General features: G+C 37.9%; 1 protein-coding gene across 1 annotated transcript in view; it reads left to right on the top strand.

Annotated features, from left to right (window-relative positions):
* Positions 1-18,940, top strand: part of LOC127988300 (aryl hydrocarbon receptor) — a 39,473-nt gene extending 20,533 nt beyond the window's left edge. The window contains exons 3-11 of the mRNA XM_052590967.1: positions 3,157-3,272; positions 6,896-6,985; positions 8,228-8,354; positions 8,889-9,022; positions 10,694-10,896; positions 11,009-11,118; positions 11,754-11,895; positions 12,057-13,575; positions 16,774-18,940. Of these exons, the coding sequence (XP_052446927.1) occupies positions 3,157-3,272; positions 6,896-6,985; positions 8,228-8,354; positions 8,889-9,022; positions 10,694-10,896; positions 11,009-11,118; positions 11,754-11,895; positions 12,057-13,575; positions 16,774-16,935 (2,603 nt within the window). The 3' untranslated portion in view covers positions 16,936-18,940. The remainder of the gene's footprint in view (positions 1-3,156; positions 3,273-6,895; positions 6,986-8,227; positions 8,355-8,888; positions 9,023-10,693; positions 10,897-11,008; positions 11,119-11,753; positions 11,896-12,056; positions 13,576-16,773) is intronic.
* The last annotated feature ends 3,000 nt before the right edge of the window (positions 18,941-21,940 follow it).

Raw genomic sequence — 21,940 nt, 5'->3', positions numbered from 1 at the left:
CATGTGATGATCTCAACACTTTTGTTTTGGGAATGTGGTGATTGGTTCCCCAGCCTACAACTTAGCCTAATGGGTGTTCCATTGATGCACCTTTCGCTGTGGCTGGCGCGCTCCTTTTAACAGAGACTGTTGGATGTGTTAGTTTTGGGGGACTTGGTTCTTTATGTGTGTTTCGACTCTTGTTTCGTTTTTGGGTTATCTTTGGTCTTGTTTTGATTTATCCCTTTTGCTTTGGTTCTGGGTTGCTTTATACATTTCCCAACATAGCAACAGCACATTTCACACTCATACAGACACCCTGCATTGCACACTCATGTCGCCCGAAGTATTCTTTTAATCTTATTATTTCCCTATTTTTTTAATTATTTACTAATTGATAAAGTATTTTCCTTTGAGTTCAGCTTTGGCTGTGTGTGTCCCTTTTTGTTTCTTCCCCGCCAAGCTAGGGGGTTGTAACACACACCACAGTAAAAGATAAAAATAACTGACTTAAAACAATTTTTTGGTGGTGAAAATACCAGTGGCCGAAGACTTTTTCACAGTCCTGTATATTTATACACTTTTAACCACAAATGCTCGTCTTGCACAAACTCGGCGATGTGCATTTAAGCACAATAATGACAGAATTTTCATTTTTGGGTGAACGACCCTTTAAAATTGAATCTGGGCTTATTTGCTCCAGAAGAGCATGTGTTCTCCATGGGGCACCAAGGTTTAACAAAAACCATAAATGTTTCAAAAAAACAATGCACTATGTTTTGTTCAACGCAGCTTTTGAACTCCAACGAGTTGGGGTTAAACGAGTTTGACACCCGTGACGTATGTAAACACTGATACTGGTCACGCTTATTTCATGCTACAACAGAGTACATTGTGAGGTTTTTGAACATTAAATGGGAAACAGACTAAAACAGTGGTGGTGGAACTACTTTATTATGAAGTGATTAACTGGTTCAGATGAATTATGTCAACTATTTTTACCCTTTATTTTAAAACAAAAATATTTTTAAATATAGTTTTTTTTATCTTAATTATATTAAATAGTAATTATATACAAAACTTAAATAAAAAACTAAAATGCATTTTTATTGTAAATTTTTAAATTTTACATTTATTGTAATGAAATATCTAAATAATAAAATAAAATACTTATAAGACAAAAAATCGCAAATAGGCTTAAGAATCAAAGATTCATTCTATGAAAAAAAGTCTTAACATAAAATTTTTCCTCTTGACTGCGTCCTCATGTCTCAAAGAATAACATCAACCTCTTTGTCACTCATTGCATCATGTCTCGACAGTGGTCAGGGGTCACGATAGGTCACGCAGCAGGACTATTAAAAGGGTCAGAGGTTGTCGAAGGAGAATAAAAGGAGCCACATATAATCATCAAATGGTAGTTTTCATGACATCTAGAGGCATTTGCTTCAGTGAGTTGAAATAATTCACGCAAATAGTAGTTCAGCTATTGTGGACCTTTTTGGATGATGACAACAAACAGAGAAACAGTTGGAAACTGTGCTGAGCACTTCACAGCTTTAATATCAGCTACGAGATGCTAATAAAATATGACACATTTGCGTATGTCGTTGTCAGCCGGTTAGGAGCGAGAGCGAGGTGACCTTTCTCTAACCGTGCCCAAATGCATTTTCCACGTATGTTCTTACAAGTGAAAAGTGCTTCCTCTTTTCCTTTTCTGTCTCGCTCTCTTTCTGTCTCTCTTTCTCTCTGTCAGTGAAAAAGCTTTTCATATCCCTGTTCTCCTGGCCTGGCCAGTCTCTATCCATTTCCCCTGTCGTTTGTAGGTCAGTTCCTCCTCTAACGCTCAACAGAGTTTGTCTTGTCCTGAGAGAGGGCCACACAGAGCAAATCCATTACTGCCCAAGACGAAAACAGCACAGACTCATTTTTAGAGCGTGTTTTGAATACCAAGCAGAAGATAGATTGAAGTACTCAAATCACATTTGAAGTTACATATTTGTAGGTTGAGATCCTTAAAACACTGTGTTTCTGTGGTGCTATCAAAACATTGCTGTCTGTTTAAAAATTCCGACCAGCCCTGCACGGCAACAGTGGCTCAGCCAATGGCGTGAGATTGGGGCGGGGCTATGTGTCTGCCAGACCAGTGACAGAGTGTCTGGGGAAACCTGTTTGGAAACTGTATTATAACTGAACTGAATATAACCTAATTTAACTAATGGAGACTTTGGTTTGGTTTGATTTTGGTGTTTCTTCTCAACAACTCTGCTTAGTTTCTGTAAAATATGTGATAAAAAGTCAGAGATCTCAATATAACTCAAAGATTTGATCACTTAAAGGGTTAGTTTAACAAAAATGTAAACTATCATTTAATTACTCACCCTAACCAAACCAATAAGACCTTTGTTCATCTTTGGAAAAAAAAAATAAGGTTTTTTTGATGAAATCGACAGCTTTCATAGACAGCAACACAACATGGAAAAGAAAACATTTTTGAATAAAGTTATTTTTTTAATTTTTTTGCACACAATAGTCTCATAGCATTATAAAATTATAGTTCCACCTCTAATGTCACATTAATTATTTTAACGAAGTCCTTACTACTGTACCTTACTGGGCTTTGAACATGGTAGTTGTGTTGCTGTCTATTCAGGATCAGAAAGTGCTCAGATTTCGTCAAAAATATCTTCATTTGTTTTCCGAAGATGAATGAAGGTCCCACAAGTTTGGAACGACTCGAGGGTGAATAATTAATGACTGAATTTTATTTTTTGGTGAACTATCCATATGCTAACCATGTTAACTAATCTCTGAACTCTTATTGAATGTCAGCAAATTTCACATTTGTGTCTGTTTGAATTTCCCGTAGTGAACACCCTGAGACAAAGTTGATACTTGAGATGAGATGAAATAAGATCTTTATTAAAAAGTTCTCTTGAGCTACAATGGTGCATTCACACGTTAACACTTCTCATTTACTTCGAATGGGTGACGTCATGCATTGCCGAACTGAATTGTGGGTCTGTTGCTTGCGGCATAAGTTAAGCATTTTCAACTTTGCAAGTGGTTTGTTCAAATACAGTAGTAATAGTAATGCTTCAATTAATAAAAAGTACTAATTATAGTTGTATAGTAACATACATAATGTCATTTTTCTTTCTCTTTTTCTGTCAACAGTCGCTCTAAAAAACCACAGCTCCAATGGTTTGTCGGCAAACAACAGTAACCATGACAACATTAAAGCCACAGGATTGGTTGACGGCGGGCTGCATGAGGGAGAGCTCCTACTACAGGTCAGAAGGACAAGCAAGGGTGTGTGTGTGTGTGTGTGTGTGTGTGGTGTATACGGTGTCCATGTGTCATAAGTATGTTATAAAGAGTCATTTAAAGCGATGTCCTCAAGGAGGAGGAGGAGAGGAAGAGAAAAGAGGAGAGGCTATTTCTGCCTGGACTTGTTCTCGTTTCTGACACTTAAGCATGAATAATGCACAGATAGAGGTCTCATATATTATAAAGGAAGGATAAAATAAGCGGTAAAAGTATTCTCTCTTTTATTTTACTTTGAAAGTTTTGTCCATCCGGTGACAGCAGTTCTGAGAAGTCTGTCCACTCACGTCTATATGTCTTCGTTTCCTCACTGATGCTTTCACATTCTTTTAGTCCCTATTATCGTTTATCTTTCATTCCTATTTGTTTATCCTTCCTTTTTTTCTTTTTCTTGTTTCTTTCTTTATTTCTATTTCTTCCTTCTGTTACTCCTACCTTCCTTTCTTCCTGTCTGTTTTTCCTTACTTCTGGTCTTCTATCGATCCATCTCTTCCTTCCTTCCTTCCTTCTTTTTTTTCCTTCGTTCTTTTATTCCGTACTTCTTTCTATCCATCCAGCCATCTTTTCTATCCTTCCCCTCCTGTCATGCTCCTTCCTTCCTTTCTGTTATCTTCTTTCCCGTCTTACTTCCTTATTTCCTTCCTTCCACTGGTCCATCTTTTCTTTTCTCCCTCCATTCCTTCCTGTCTATTTCTTCCTTCTTTACTGTCATCTTCTTTAGTGTCTACCTATCTGTTTTTCCTTACTTTCTCTTTTGTTGATCCATTCCTTCTTTTCTTTCTTACCTTGTTTATTCCTTTTTACCATCCATTACTCCATCTCTTCCTTACTTCCCTTTTGCTGTGCTCCATCCTGCCTTCCTGTTATCTTTCTTTCTTCCTTACTTCCCTCCATCCGTTCTGTCTATTTCTTCTTTCCAGTTTTCTTCTTCATTCCTTCCTTCCTGTCTTTTTCTTCCTTTCCTTCTTTTATCCATCTTTTCTTCCTTCTGTCCTTCCTTCCTTATTTCCTGTCCTGTCCTTACTTTCTTACTGTTATCTTCCACCCGTCCTTCTTTCCTCCCTTCCATTTCTCCATGCTCCATCCTTCTTTCTTCCTGTTATCTACTTTCCTTCCTTCTTTCCCTCTTTTCTTCCTGTCCATCGAAATATCACTTCCATTCTTCCTGTCTATTTCTTCTTTTTCGTGTCACGTCCTGTCCTTTCTTTATTCCTTCCTTCCTTCCTTATTATCATTATATCTGTCTGTATGTGTGTCTATCTATCTATCTATCTATCTTAGCTCTGTTGCTTCTCTGCTTCATACTCTGTCTCTTCTCTCTCTTCTCTCTCCCCCGTGTTGTGTATAGTTGTGTGTGTTGTGTGTGCTGGACTGTGAATGATGCAGTGGCTACATATTTGATAGTAATGCTTCCTGACTGCCATCCCCCCTCCCCCCCGCCCCACGAGAGCTCCGTGTGGGCTGTTCTGCCAACCAACAAGCCGAAATATTTATACTGAGTGCTGCTACTCGGCCATGTTTTCTGAGTGTGTTTGGACCAGGTGTGCATGTATGAATGAGTATGCGTGTGCCTGTTGGCATACAATGCAGATGTTCAGGCAAATGAGAGGGACGCTGGAAGATATAAACTGCTAACACACATTACTTTGTGTGGCATGTTGCAGCACATTATTATGTGTTATCTGGCAAAGACGATCACAGATTGAAGTGGATGAGGTCATTTAGTGATTTATTGCTTTTTGCCTTATCATATCATGTAAGGGTTCAGTTTGCATTTAGAAAGTGTTTCCAACACGAACACAAGCAGAGCTTAAATAAATCATTCATAGGGTTTCAAGAGAGCCCTTATTTACACTCAGACCGAAGTACAGCGCTGCTCTTTGGGAATGTTCCGTGAATCTGTGTTTGTTTTCTTATTACTGCTGTTATTAAAAGAACCATTTTTTATATTGTTTTATTTATTTTTCCCTGATTTCAACATATAATGTTAGCCTATTTTACAGAATTTAGCAGTAATTTAGTAAATCTATTTAATATTTTTAAGAAAGAATCAGGTACTTGTATTTATTTCAGCGTCAGACACTAGACTGTCCACACTTGCCCAGGTCACACTCATTAGTGCACTGACTCCTCGGTATAGCCATACACAGTTGTTTTTGTGTTGTCTGTGGATGTGTCAGATTACCATAATCACAGATCCACACTTAGAGCCCACCAGATGGTGATGAGCTGCAAAATCCCCTCCACAAAAAAACACAACAGTGTTCAATGACAACATGAAACTGACACTGCGTATTAGCACTGTTTTAGCATTTGTGTTTATAATCTTTCATCAATATCTATAGTAATACCTTTTCAGATTTATGTATGTATGTATTTATTTTGCTTATTTAAATATCCAGTCAAGGTTTGGTTGAATTAGCATGGTCCATTTTTATTTATCACACATTTATCGCTAATATTTCTTATATTAAACTGCCCAGTTAAGGAGAAATAGTTTTTTTTTTTTTAATAAGAGAACTTTAAGAACTTTTAGTGAAGTTCTTTCTTCATTCCATTGTTCACTGATTCCAGGTTTGTCTTGTTTAATCGTTACTTTCAGTGTTAATAATTAATAAATTGTTTGCTTAAAGAACAGTTCCGTAAAACATTTGCTAATTGCAAAACCTGTTCCTGTGAAACTGAGTTCTGCGGCTTTTAAGGCATTTCTGTTAGCTGTTAGCTGTCATATGCTAATTTACAGTATATAACAGTACTTCTAAGAAATTAAATTGCACAATATTACAGTTGTGTAAATATCTTTCCTTTTAGTTAAACTTTGTTTAAGTTTATGACTGGAACTTAAACAAATGACTATTGTACATTTCCCCCCAAAAAAATGGTTGATATGCTCTGCCCCAACTTCCTGTTTTAATAGGAAATACATCAACACCGAAAATAAAACTGTACTTGTCAAGTAATTTTGGAGTTCTAGAATAAAGTAATAATTCTTTTAAAAGAGCAGGTTTCTGATCAGCTTCGGAAGACAGAAAAGTCAGAACTGAGAGATGTAATATTAGAATTCTGAGGGGAAAAGCCAAAAATTCTGAGGTATAACAACCCGATCTCACGGCAATTTGTACATTTTTCACAAGGTGGCTTATTCGTATGAATTCGTACAACCACACTCGTACGCACACTTGTTCCCAAATCGTACGTATTTTACGAGTTGAAGAATTCGAATGAATTTGTACGAGTGACCTACACCTAACCCCGCCTCCCTAAACCCAACCATCACTGGGGTTTAGACAAATCGTATAAAATCGTACGAGTGAGGTCGTACAAATTAGTACAAATAAGCCACCTCGTAAAATACGTACGAATTGGCCGTGAGATAGCGTTGGGTATAATTTGGAATTTCAAGAAAAAAGGTTTAAATCTTGACATTCTGACTTTATTCCCTCAATTCTGAGTTTATATCTTGAAGTCTAAATTGGGATTGAAAAGTCGCAATCACCTTTTTTTTTCTGTGGCAGAAACAGGCATCCACAACCTTCTTTATGACCAATAAACTAATACTTTTATTTCCTGGCTTTGTTTGTGGTCACAGGCTCTCAATGGCTTTGTGTTGGTGGTCACTGCTGAAGGGATCATTTTCTACTGTTCTCACACCATCCAGGATTACTTAGGATTCAACCAGGTAATTATCCTTCTCAACAGTCTCTTACTGTACATAAACACATATGTATCATATAGCCACTTGTTCTGATACTAATCCAATATACAGCTGAATAACAGTCACTAGATTTGGGATATGAATTACGAGACTGGATGTTGCAATAACATTCTTAGACTGGAATTAAACATTTTGGAATATTTTGTTTAAACATGTTCATCTTTCTAAAAGTGTAAAAAAAACAAAAAAACATTATACTTTTCATGTCGCTCTTAATGCAAAAAGGCTATTTTGTAGTAGGGTAACTTATGCGGTTAAATTATGGACAAACCAGACATGATGTAATGATGTACGTACAGTTTCCCAGAATCAATATTACGTCAGACTCAGCTGTCGGATAATTATTCCATACTTCTCACCTCTATTCTTAGTGCACACACACACACACACATATGCTCATCAGATCTGCCTAATACTGATTAATACTGCAGTGTACAGTATCTCTCGAGCAACAGTTTGAATGCGGTAGAAATTGAATGCGCTTAATCAAAGAGGCTTTACTCTGAGATTCAGTCTGGCACGGCGGTAATCCAATTAATCATAATTTACTTATGAATTATTCAGCTGAGACGTCACTATATTTGTTTACTCTATGTGCTCACAATGTCCTCTTTTTGTTCGGTTTAAAGCATTTAGATGAAAATAGGGAGTTTGATGGCAAGTTTATGCTTTCAGATTTGGGATTTTTCAGTGAATAAATAGTAAAAATGTAATTATTGAAAAGAAGATATATGGCAATTTGACAGTATTTATATACAAATTTCAAAAAGGAATTCAGAACTATGTATATACTATATTCATGTACTACCATTATTTTAAAGAAATTGATACTTCCTAAAAAATCAACAACAAAAAAATTCGTCAAAAATATTAATCGTAATGTTTCGATTGTGCACCAGATCAGCATATAAGAATGATTTCTTAAGAATCATGTGACAATTAAGACTAGAGTAATGATGCTGAATGTAGTAATGAATGGAGCTGAATGGATCACTGCAATCAATTACATTTTGAAATATAAAGAAACGGAAATCATTCATTTGAATTTGTAACAATATTTTACAATATTACTGTTTAACTGTATTTCTGATAAACCCATAAAGATCTCATAAACCCATAAAGTGATTCATCCTTTATTTTAATTGTAATTCATTTGAACTTTATTCTCTCGCAACGTTCCTCTTCCTTTCTCCCTCTGTCTCCCAGACAGATGTGATGCATCAAAATGTGTTCGAACTCATTCATACTGAAGACCAGCAGGCCTTCAGATGCAACTTGCACTGGGCCTTGAACCCGCCTCCAACTAGCATGCAGACAGAAGAATCCCCACAAGGTCAGGAAATATATCATTTTATAACATGGTACCACTTTATTGGGATATTTTTGCCTGAAATTTAGCAAAAAAAGTGTTTGTTTTTTTTACCACAAAACCATGTGGTAGTGTTGATATTTTGATACACGGATGAATTATTTGCAATAATAAAAATAAAAGTTACTTCATTTCTTTGACTTTTTTTCTTCTCAAACCAAAGAATATGATTTTTCATAACAAATTAATGATGAAAGACCCAAAGCACTTTTAATTAACAGTTTACAGCACTCAAGTTAGGAGAAAAAGATATTTTTTCTTTTTTGTTGTTGTAAAAAATAGAGAGGAGGAGGGTGGTTTGACCTTTAGTGGAAGCTCCTGCAGTTGCAAAATAAATGTTGTGGTCACTAAAACGTCCGTTTTAATTAACGATAACAGCAAACAGAACGGACCCGAAAACAGAAACGGTGGTTAGTGGATAATCCAGTGATGAACCCCGGCTGAAAAAGTCTAGACATGCTTCAGTCTCAAGTTCTTTTCTTTTTTTGTTTCTCTTAGATGGAGATCCTGCCCCAAGTATGTCGCTGGTGACGTGCAAACCCGACCAGCTGCCTCCTGAAAACTCCTCTTTCCTGGAGAGAAATTTCGTTTGTCGTTTCCGATGCCTCCTAGATAATTCTTCAGGATTCCTGGTCAGTTTCAAACAGCTGAATCTCTTGTTTTGCCCTCAAAACCTACACAGGAACGTCCTACTTCGACAGATTCAGAAGTCCTCTTGGAATTTAATATTAGTATGATGGAAAATACCTTGCTATTCAAAGTCTTTAAGCCCCGATGTTCCAGATTATAGAGTGAGTTAGCATCTAGGTAAGCGCAGCTGATTTTGTGTTGGACTGTGCCTCTGGCATCCACAGAGATCTGAATTGTTAGAACACCTCTGTAATCAGTCTTAAAGGAGCAGTAAGGTCATGGGGAACAGGTTTTAATTTGTTCTAGAAGAAATAGAGCAAAATAGTGTGAACTGGTGCTTGTTAGCATAAATTAAAGCTAATTTGAAGAAAGCCAGGCTTTAGCTACAGTATGGGGCACAATAGCGACCACCAATTCCTTCAGCTGTCTTTATTCCAAAAGTATTTTTCCCATTCATTCTCCAGCCAGACAGCTGTCTCTTTCTTTGCTAATCTTGGCAACGGAGTAGTGAAAAGATACGTATGCGTGCAAAGCTCTGTACTCTTGCCCTGTATTTCTTCAGTGTCTCTCTTTTACTTTCTTTCCCCTCCACTCCATCTTTACCAAATCCACCTCCCTCAAGAATAGCATGACTACACTTAGCTTGTCAGAAGCGGACCGCTAAGAGGGGTCTCCCTGTGTAGTCAGAGAAATTCATCAGCATGAGTTAAAAATATGAGCAATTTCAAACTATTTTCCATTACGCATTTTCTGTTTGTTGTCCTCTTGGCATTTTTGAATGCGACCATTAAGTTCTCTAGGGAGGTACACAATGAAAACATAATTATGGCCAATTAGCTTCCTTCGTGATTATTTCATTGACAAGGCCCCAACTCGGAAAGTCATGCTGAAAGCTTCGTTTTTATTTGCGCCAAATGAAATACAGTTTGACAAATGTTTTCTGCTTGCGTATGTGAATGCGCGTCTCTGTATTAATGTTTCGTGAAGTCATTGCAGAACTGAGATACTTGTTGTGTAGCTTTACATAAGCAGAACTGTTTTAAATCAGGCATTACACAAAATGAACACATAACCCAGTAATGAAACAATAAAAAATAGGTTATCAAGAGCTTTCCAGCCACAAAATGTGTATTATAGTTTTATGTTTGGGCATATTCATAAGTGAAACTAAATTAACCATGGCTAACATACATAAAATACTCACTTTTGAATGTAGTAATCTTCACCAGTCAGAACAGAAGGTCTAAATTTGACTAACCAATCACAAACAAGCAAACATTCAGATATGACACATTTTGGACAGGTCACAGCCTTCATTTATAGATGACCTGGATTGAGTTCTGTTGCACACACTGAGTCAGAGACAAATTATGTGGTTCACCAAGGGCACGCCAACAAACTCCATCAACTCCACCTGTGTATGTACATATGTTACGTGTGTCAGTTATGTATGTCCTTCATGCAAATGGGTTATGACATGATTTTTTTTGTCTGTTTTACTTTCATTTTATTATTATGTTGTAGTTGCAACAATTTGAAACATTCTATTATTAGATTTTGTGCAGTATGAAGCTGATGTTTTTTAAATTCCAAATTGAAACTAAATTCCGCTTTGATATTTTTCAATTCATAGGAGCTTTTCCAATGTTTAATTTTATTTATGCCCCATCAAGGCCCTGAATCTTCAAGGGCGTCTGAAATTCCTGCATGGGCAGAACAGGCGATTGGATGATGGAGGCCAAATGCCGCCCCAGCTCGCCCTGTTTGCCATAGCGACACCCCTACAGCCTCCTTCCATAATGGAGATCCGAACCAAGAACATGATTTTCAGAACCAAACACAAGTTGGACTTCACCCCAATGGCCTGTGATGCTAAGTAATGATGGACATTTCTTTCGAAAGAGATGTAACATGCACTGTATACATGTGTTTATATCTCCATAAAATAGAAAAAATGGTGTAATAATCACTGATGTTGTCTGTTTTAGGGGTAAAATCGTTCTTGGTTACACCGAGGCAGAGTTGCGAGTTCGAGGTTCGGGGTACCAATTCATCCATGCAGCTGATATGCTGTATTGTGCTGAGAACCATGTCAGGAGTAAGATTTTCATGTTTCTTCAGATTGTTCATTTTGGAGTTGCTACTGTTTTAAAAAAGTCCAGCCAAAGAAAGATGCTACATGACTAATATTATGATTGACTGAATTACGAGAAGATTAAGAAAAAGCTATGATGCATGCTGACATTGTTGCCAAAGGCTTGGTTTCTAAAATAAACTAATGACACTAAAAGACATGAGCACTGTGCTCTTGGGAGAATGCTTGAACAAGTGACAGTACTCTTATTCAGTGTGGTTCACATGAGATAATCCATAGATGTTATGACAGGAAGTGAAATTGACTGATAATATCAATTGTATGGTCAAGAACTTGAACTTGAATTTTTTTTTAATGGTGATCTATGGGCAAGAAGTGGAGAAAGAGAGACAGACAGAATTTCCAAACAGACGGAAAGAGACAGGAAGAGGAATGTTTTCCTTTAATCCCATGTATTATGAAGGAGATTGGATAAATCCTTGACGTAAGGAGTAGAACTAGAGCCTTAAATCCAGTAAAAACAGTAATTCAATATGGAGTCAACAGCCTATAGCAGAAAAAGGTACGAGGCAGAAAAATCTGGTCTGTATATTTAAACTAATATCTGGGTTTACAAACTGTTACATTGTCTATTGCAGTGATCAAGACCGGAGAAAGCGGTCTGACTGTGTTTAGACTGCTTACAAAGGACAACCGCTGGAAATGGGTACAAGCTAACGCTAGACTCGTCTACAAAAATGGCAAGCCTGACTACATCATTGCCACCCAGAGGCCGCTTGTGTAAGTATATTCAGGCTAATAATTATTCATATTTCTGCACAAACAATTTACAAAATATAGATTTAGTTTATTAGCATGCTACATGTTAAATAGCTTGACAAATTAGCAAGATTTTGAAGTCCTTACATTTTCACTGACAAGGTTTTTATCCATTTATTCAGAGAAGAAGAGGGCGGAGAGCATTTGAGGAAGCGATCTATGCATCTTCCATTCACCTTTGCTACTGGAGAAGCTCTGCTGTACCAAATCAGCTACCCCATGCCAGGCTTTCCTGACACTCTTCAGGGCAAAAGCAAGAACAACAAAACCAAAAAGAGCAAGGTAGACAAAAGTTTGAAGGATGATCTGGACCCAAGTTCTCTACTGGGAGCCATGATGAGACAAGACGAGTCCGTTTATGTTTGCCAGCCTGCTATGGAGCCTAGAATGTCATTCCACAGTAGCCTCTTCAGTGAGCAAGTAGAGACAAATACCTTCTCTTCTTCTGTAGTAAATGAAAATTGGAATCCAACACAGAATGTTGTAGCTGCAGTTTCCAAACAGGAGCCAAGTTTTGACCCACTCCTGACAACATTAGACTCACTGTCCCTGGAAAATGAGGAAAGCTGCTCCAACAGTGAGCTATTCAGTGCCCTGGAAAACCTTGGACTCAATGCAGAGGACCTAGAATTGCTGCTTCTGGATGAGAGGATGATCCAGGTAGAGATGGAAGCGGATTACATCCCATCTCTGAACGATCTTCTCACCAACAACGAAATCCTTTCCTACGTCCAAGACTCATTGGAGAACCGGATCGAGGACTCGACAGATGCTCAAAACCCTGCCGTGGCATTAGACTCTGTTGAACCCCATGACCCATGTTCTGCTTCCAAATCAGCTTCTCAGATTACTTCCTCCATGCCTGATCCTCATGTACCTTTCTGGCCACAAAAACAAATAACACCCATAGTTCATCTCTCACAGCGTATGCAGCAACATCTCAATGGCCAGTCAGTTTGCCACAAAACTGAGAGCTGGATCCAGCCACAAATACCTCAGGTGTCTACAAAAGACTCTGAGACAACTACATTTACCCAGCATGATACTTTGTTGGTGAATCCAGTACCAGCTATACACAATGGCCACTGGGTCCCTGAACACACACACGTGAACTTGAACTCTCAACTTGGTGACAAGGTAACAGGAGCTAGTAAAGTACCATCACAGCAATGGCAGCACAACCAGTTGCTTGACCAGTTCCAGTATAAACAAAAAACAGGTGTGGGTAGTGATACCCCTCCAAACGGGGTGTACAGTGATCCCCAGTGGCATGGATACAACTTCACAGACCAGTTGGTCACAAATGTACCATGTTTTCCCAATGGCCAGATGGCGCATACACAAACAGTGGGCACACATGCTGATTACAATATAACCAACAATTCAGGGGTGGAGTTTACGATGAACATCAGTACAGCCGGGGATATAGGGCAGTTTCAGGGAGCCATGGCCTCATCTTCATCCTATCAGCAGGGTTACCAGAAACACCAGCAGCAGCCAAAGGTCGCACCCACTTATTACGCCTCCTATACCAAACAGAAATCCTCTCTGGAGCATATCCTGGGATTAGCCCCGCCATCAAACCTTCCCTCGTTGACAGATTATAGCTCAGAACTGACCCATGACGCCACCCACAGTAAGGTAAGAATTAAGGAAGGATATAGTTGCGCAATGTGATTTAACCAAGTTGGACAAGCTCCTGGAGCAACAAAATATATAACAAACGTTATCCAAAACCCCAAGTACACTCTCAAATCTCAATCTCAAATGGGATTTACTAATTATTGTAAATAAAAATGTTGTCAAACCCTTAATCCTAAAAACTGATTGGTTGATTGAGAAGTATTGCAGGGACCTAGGAGTTTACAATCCAACTCTTGAAGGACCACATTCCAGCAAAGCTGAGCTTTATCCCTAAAGCTTTAAACATATTTAACCAACTAATAGAGGTCTCCAGGATAACTAGAAAATTCCATGCAGATGTGTTTGAGCTAAACTCAGCAGGATTAGACACCCCTGCAGAACCTCATTTCACTTACATTGTCAAGCTGGTATTGATTCCTGGCTTAGAAATATTGTCCACTAGAAATTGCATCAAATGGGGTTTTTACAAAGGAGGAAACTTTTCATAGGAGCTACCTGTTTTTTTGGTGTGTTCACAATGCAGGAACTAGGAATGTATTGAGTTCTAAGAACTTTGTTTGGGGGAACTACATTAGCTCCTACTCCAGATTAGTCCCTAAAACACTGACTGGTCAAGCACATATGAAACACTGGCTACCCAGCATTTAAAAAAATCTGTGTAAAAATATTTACTCCACGAACACAGCAATAGCAGTATTTTGCTACCTGTTGTCTGCATCGTTTTTCTTTTCTCAACCTTGATGATTTGTTACACTCCAAGTAGCACTCTTTCAATCGCGTAAATTGTGCATTTACATTCTATCTCAGTTATCACTAAACCCACGACACAAAAAAACTGCTTCATCATGGCATCCTCCATTCACCGATTGTTAACCTTTGTAAATGCCGTGAATAAAGACTTCGCTGTCGGCCGCTTCAGAGTTGGGAATGCGACCAGGTAAATGGCAACCAGGGAAACTGGTTCTATAGGAACCACCATGCTGGCTAGTTTCTAGAACTATGCTGTGCATAAGAAATTCTGTCATTAATAACTCACCCTCATGTTGTTCCAAACCTGTAAGACCTTTGTTCATGTTCTCAACACAAGTTAAGATATTTTTGATGAAATCCGAGAGTTTTCTGACCCTGCATAGACATTTTTGGGCTCAACATTTCGTATAATGATAAGGACCCTTTTGACCACCCTTCATTGTATAGTATTTTAGTTTAAAAGATATTCTGGACTCCAAAGCATGACACGCCCCACTCCACCCCCTACATATTTCTCTATCTTTTTTCCATTGGCCTAAATGCTCACTCTGATCTAATTGTGCTCTGTATAAGGGGCCAAGACCTAATAGGTCATGTCTAATGTGCTAAGATTGCATAATGCACAGTGACAGCCCTACGGTACAAAGTCTTGGCAGTCTCTAGAGATTCGCTGTGGGGCCCCACACAGGTGGATGTTTGCTTTGCCTGCTGTGTTGCATTATTATGGTGACTGTGATTAAGATCGTAATCTTCAGCTTAAGAGTGTAAGCTTCCAGGTCAACCCACAAGCACCAGACAGGCTTTTCTGCTATACTGATGGCAGCCAACTGTAGCATCTAGTCCATTGTGAAATGGGAGCCCTAGGACATGGACGAGAGATAGAGGAAGAGTAACCTCCACAAAAGGACCGCTCATGCAGCAGGCAATATTCAGAGACCATGGGCCCCTGTCTGTACTCACAAGTATGAAGGGCACCATGCTGTTGTTCCACATGAAGGGATTGTGTTTTCTGTAGATGGTAAGCAGTGCTTGCTAAGACAAATTTGGTGCCTAACTTATCCTTTGTTGTCTGTGCTGTAGGCATATCATCTCAAATAGTGTGATTTGTTGAGTACAATTACAGTTCACCTGGCAGACAACTGAAACATAATAGACTAAAGATCTAGACCCAAAATAATATAGATACTTTGGGTGGACTGTTTTGACTTTTGCTTGGCATTGAAAAAGAGAGATGTGGGTGGTACAGTTAGGAATAGTTCTTAAATTCGAATGGTAATCATCAATGGAAGGGCAAGGTGAGGGGAAATTCAGTCCAGCACTACATTCTAGGCTTTGAGTTTTCTGAGTTGTGTGTGTTCAGGCTCATTGCTCTCAGCTGAAACGAGAATAGAGCTTAAATGCCCAGTCAGGCGTGAGCAGCCATGACCTACAATCCAGCATCAACATAACCTCATGCATACTAACACTACACTTTCATATACTATAACTACAGGAGCTTTGTGATATAGCCAAGGATTTACTTATCATCTGCAAATGTGAACAATGAGTGAATTATGAGTTGGTAAAATAGCACCCACTGATATAAATCTTTTACCCAGCTAATCTTTAAGATTTGTTTTGGTTAGCATTTTGTATGTGGCAGTTTGGACTTTATTTTGATGAGTTTCCTCCAAAAAACGGCATGGAATTTGTTTCTGAATATGATCCTGGTTAATGTATTTTGTGAAGACCTTAAATAACCCCAAAAAACACAACATCTGCCATCCAGCTGCTGATAACCTGCTTAAATGAGCAACCGCGGTGCTAGTTCTATAAGCTAGCACCATAAGTGAGCTTTGGTCGATTAATTTACAATAGAAGTTGGTCTAATGCTAATGGAAGGTCATGGTTGCTCACTGAGAATTTTGTCATTTTTATTCTGTATTTACATTATTTGACTTTCAAAAGCTGTTTTAAGCTAGGCTAACAGAAGTCTTATAACTGCCTCCCAAATGACGCACTATAGACTTTGCACTTATACACTATGTAACTTATGCACTATGTACTCAACCATGTAGTGTATAAATTATACAAGGTTATTTTGTCATTCATAATTTGAGTTTGATAGTCCCTCCCCCTTGTGCAACAGTAAGTGTCCAACATTCAACACTTTGTTTCTGGGTATTCAAAGTGCACTTTTTCTTTTCGGAGTTTTCAGTGAAAACACTACTCACACTATTTATACTAAAAACGTCATAGCATAGTACATAAGTACGCGATTTGGGATGCACCTCAAGTTCTTAACTGACATTGACAAACTTATCAATGCTAATCATCATGCATGTTATAATTATAATTATCTATATATTATATAAAACGTAGGCCTTTTTATAGTTTTTAATGGGAAACTGATACATACATTTTTAACTAGATACTTCTAATATTTGTTTGTTTATTTATTTCCAGATGGAGACGGGCTTTATACTCAATTCCGCTAATGTGGCCTACACAGGAAGTTGTTTGGTCCCCAACGGAAATGCTGTGGCCACACCTGGCAACAGTCCCCACCCCCTTCCTGAGCCACTCCCACCTCCCCCAGACCCTCAGACCACTGGTTTCTACCTCTGAACACACTCAATACAGATCCGTCCGAAAAGATACCATCAATCATGAGAAGACTGTCAAATAAATAATAAAACAAACAAAAAAATTTAGATTTTTTTTTTTGGGTTTGCTTATACACTTGAATCAAGAAATTTAAATTAATCTAGATTAAAATGAGCCAGACTGACCTCTGGAATATCAAACCAATCGCTGAATTCTCCACCCAGGATAATGTGTTGGCGCTCTCATTTATATTATTAATTCAGTTATGAATGAATCATGTATCAATTACAGTATATTTGGATTATTTCTCTCAGTGTCATTAATGCTATTTGAGACATAGGGAAATTTCTCCAGTTGGCAGATGCAGTTGACCACTATTTGAGATGTGTCGGGATAAGTTTGTGTGTATGTGTATGAGATGTCATTCATTGGGCTTTATTTAAAAATTGTTGGTAAAACTGTTTGCGTGACTTGCGATGCGACGTATGTAAATCACGTCGGAGCATATGCAATGTCTAGCTTTTACAAAACTGATTGTTCTGAAACGCAGTACATGACTGAAGTATATATATATATATGAACAGAAGACTGGGATTCATATTTATTTATGGGGAAAAAAGCAAGGGTGTTACGTTTACCGAAAGAATACTTATGTGTGATAAAGCAGTTTAGCAGTATGAAAAAGAATGAGACTCTTGTAGGTGTCACTTGTAGATCTGAACCCTTCTCGCTTTTACATTTGTGAGATGATTCCAGATCAAATTCAACTTACCCTTTAGATACATGTGTTAATGTGTATAGTGAATCTAGAACCAACCCTGTCTTGTGATGAACGCGTAATAATTTGTAAGAGTTAACCAGGTAAATCAGATAAGGGCATAAAATAGGTACATGCAAGTGGACTTATACATGTTGTATTGACTTTAAATAGATTGGTTGATTTGTCTCAATTACAGTAAAAACGTTGCATTTTATACAAATTTAACAATCAGTTGGAGTAAACTTTTTTCCACTGTTAACTTGTATGATTTGTTTGGATTTGTCTCATTTGAAGAAAAAATCATACATTTTGTAGGAGCAAACTAGTACAAGCTACTATGATTTTTAATACGGTTAACTCAAATTATGCGTTTAACATGGGTCCATTTTGTCGAGAACTTAAGCTTTTCAAAAACCAGGTTTGTTTCGTCCATGAAAAGAGATTCTGGAAGATGAAATTGTTGAATGTGTTGAGTATATTGTAAAGCAGTTAAAAAAAGAAAAGGAATATTTGGTGCTGCGAGGTGTTTAATGAATAATAATGTTAAATGTTATAGTATTATGAAGTCACAGAGAAAATGAATATCCAGGCCAGCGTCTTTGTTTTTACATTTCATTTTTAAATACATACATGCATATATATAGATATACACACACACATATACATACTGTATTTGCAAACGTTTCCTATAAGATGTACCACTGGCTCAACTATGGATTTAGATTTCTTTAACACGTATATGAGAAAACAATATGACAATCATTTAAAAAATGTTTAAAGAGTTTGTAAATAGTCAAAAATAAAAGTTATTTCATATTGTTGTAAGCACTATTTTAAAGAGCACTGCAACCTAACCAGGTTTTAGTTTTTTCCGGCACAAGATGTAGGCTTCTTGAGAGATGTTTTTTGGAGTAAAGATTGCATTTTTTTTTTTTCAGGTTGTGTATTCTGTTTGTATGTTTTAAGAAGTTTTACACTTGAAATAAAAAGAACATGGTGCCATACTGGAAAATGTACTTTCCAGAATTTAAATGTTTTACTATTTGCTTATAAATTTTTGTCTATGTCAACGGTTTGCCATGTTTTTGATTTTTAATCAATCATATTCGATTTAAAAAAAAAATCACGTTTGGATTTATTTTAATATTCTAACACACTGAAGTAGCAGAGATGATAGGTACATATGCAGTTTTGTCTTTTTGCCATTTGACTGCTTGTTGAAATGTACAATTTGGTCCTTTAATTAAAGAATTTGTGCAATCACAACAGGCCTCCTGCTTTGAAGTTCTTCTAAGTCTTGTCAACTCTCATTTGAATACATTTCTAGGTTCCAAATTTTTGTGCGTATTTGACAATATTTACAATTTCATCTTTCCATAATCCAAGTATGCATTTGTTTTCTACTTAAGCCAATGAGTTCTGTACCTAGATGAAGTTCAACCAGCTTGGGCAAACTGGTCCAAGTTTCCTACAGCAACAGGAAGTTGGGGTGGGGCCTATCGAAAGGCCTGTCCTACAGTGCAATCCACCCAACACATAATTTTGAGAAATCGTAGGCTTTCAGCAGGTAACTTTCCAATGTCTCTTGCTTTTATGCGTATTGGAGTACTGAACTGTTATCTTAGCAACATGCTATTGTTAAAAGCTGCAGTCAACAGTGAGGCAAGCCTAATTCACTTCATGAGCATTATTTGTGACTTGTGTGCTTTGTAGAACAACACATCATTTACTTAATAGTTCACTAGAGCTCAACTATGTTTTAGTTGAGCTGATATTTTAGTCAGTATTTCAACGGTTTAGCAGTATTAAGGCTTGTTCACACTGGGACAAATATCGCATGTGATTATCGGCAACATTTAACACGGTGAATAAACAAAGGGCACCAATGTGAATGTGCACACTAACGCACAAAAGCAGACGCAGTAGAAGCAGTTTTTGTAAAAATAGGCTAACGATTGCGTCATAACCTGTGACTCTCTGTCGCACAGTAGAGAAATTACCGTATGGACAGGAAGAGAAGCTCACAGGCAATCTTTTACTGTCTATGAGGCCATCCGAGGGACATGGAGGCATGAAGTCAAGGGAGAAGCCCATAGAGAGTCAACATTATTCAACAACGTCTGCAAGATTCGGTGGGTGATTCAGATTTCTCTTGACACAGCTATTAGAAGACTTACAATTGTCAGACAGGTTGCTCATGTGTGAGAATGGCCTGAATTGGTGACCGCTTGATCAGTCTCACTTCTTTCCGATTTCGAGCCGATCCATGGTAATCTATTAGAATTACCCACTGAAAATGAAATTCCTATTTCTAAATACAAACTTCACAGGTCACAGTTACCAGGGGAGACTTGTTCTGGTGTAAATGCAGCTGTCTCACGCGAACGGGGCTCACCAGTTTTCGAACATTCCCTCTCGGTGCTTTTACCCTCACATCTGTATTGATTGCGCCGTGGACCGAGCGAGCGGCTCCTTTTCACACCTAGCATGGTGTGAAGAAAAGGCTGGCTGAAAGCAAACAAACATGTAGGGGTGGGCCAGATTCCCACAGGAGACTAAACAAACTACCACCTGAAGAAGTCAGCAAGTGCCAAAGGAAACAGTTGGTATCACTCTAGTCAAGCTAGGACTATTCACCATAATGCTATAATGTGTAGCAACAGTCTAAAAAAAACTGTAGCAAGCATAGAGCAATTTTTATGCTTGTATGTTCCTATGTAGTGCATGGAGTGCCTTAGAGAATCTAAATAATACAACTCTCTCTCTATGCATCGTGTGATTTCTGCACACTTGTGACGTGATCAGTCGCTCGAGAGGAATGCTAACTCCTCGCGGTCTCCCTTAGAGAGCGATGGAAACAAGAACTGGAAATGTGTAAATGGATGAAATAGATGAAAAGGAGAACAACACACAAATATCAATTAACAATGGACTTAAAGGGATAGCTCACTGAAAAAATGAAAATTCTATCATTAAAGGGGTCATATGATGCGATTTCAAGATTTCCTTTCTCTTTGGAGTGTTACAAGCTGTTAGTGAATAGATAAGATCCCTAAAGTTGCAAGTCTCAAACCCAGATATTCTTTATAAAAGTGAAGTCAACCACACACCCCTAAAACGGCTCATTTTAACATGCCCCCACATGTCTACGTCACGATGAACAGTTCAACCCAAATATTCAGACATGTACAACACATTTTATGGAGGACTGTTCCCTGATCCTGAGAGAGTAGACTATAGTGCAGCTTTTCTGACTCACAGTCTGTAAGTACGTTTACATTTTTAAAGAATTTCCACTGATGATTCAAACATGAGTTTTGAGCAGTTTAGAGTAGGCTTCATGCTTGTCGTTTCTCCGATCACAAATGCAGACATGGTTTTATGTTAACGTGGTGCGATGCAACTCAACGCAATGTGTAATAGGACAGTATAAGTCATTGTAATCTGTAATTATGTCCCCACTGGATGCAACAAATGGCTCGTTTGTAATGGGTTTTATTGTTTTTGTCTCGTCGCATCGGTTCTCTGACCAGGACACACATCACAGTATGGCAAGGGGGGGGGGGCGTAAAATTTCCGTCACACACTTGAGGCATTTGGCCAATCACAAAGCACTGGATAGCTGGCCAATCAGAGCACACTTTGCTTTTCAGACCATGTCTGTTTGTCAAAATCGACGCGTTTCAGAAAGGCAAGGCATAAAGGAGAATCAATAATGGACGGTATGTGGAGAATAATGTGTTTTTAGAACCTGTTCACATAAAAACATTTAATTACATTAAATACAAAAAATTCTGTTCTTTAAAGCAGCATCATATGACCCCTTTAATTACTCATCTTCATGTTGTTACAAACCCGTAAGACCTTTGTCTTTGAAACACAACTTATTTTTGATGAAATCTGAGAGCTTTCTGACCCTGCATAGACAGTAATGCAACTACCACTTTCAAGGCCCAGAACGGTAGTAACTATATCAATAATATAGTCCATGTGACATCAGTGGTTTAACCTTAATTTTATGACGCTTAACTTTTTGTGTGTCGGTCTTTTATGCGCATTTACACATGTGGTGCTGCTGAATTTTTGTTCCGAAGATGAACGAAAGTCTTACTGGTTTGGAGCGATTTGAGGGTGACTAATTAATAACAGAACTTTTATTTTTGGTTGAACTAACCTTTTACTGTCAGACTAACTGTACCTTAACAAAAATATGTTTTAAGAACATTTTGCTAATGTTTCCATGGCATCATGAGATTGTTAATTCTG

Source organism: Carassius gibelio, chromosome B22 (assembly GCF_023724105.1).
Source record: "Carassius gibelio isolate Cgi1373 ecotype wild population from Czech Republic chromosome B22, carGib1.2-hapl.c, whole genome shotgun sequence".
Classification (NCBI taxonomy): Eukaryota; Metazoa; Chordata; class Actinopteri; order Cypriniformes; family Cyprinidae; genus Carassius; species Carassius gibelio.
Note: the sequence above shows the minus strand (reverse complement) of the source record. Positions and strands in the feature narration are given on the sequence as shown.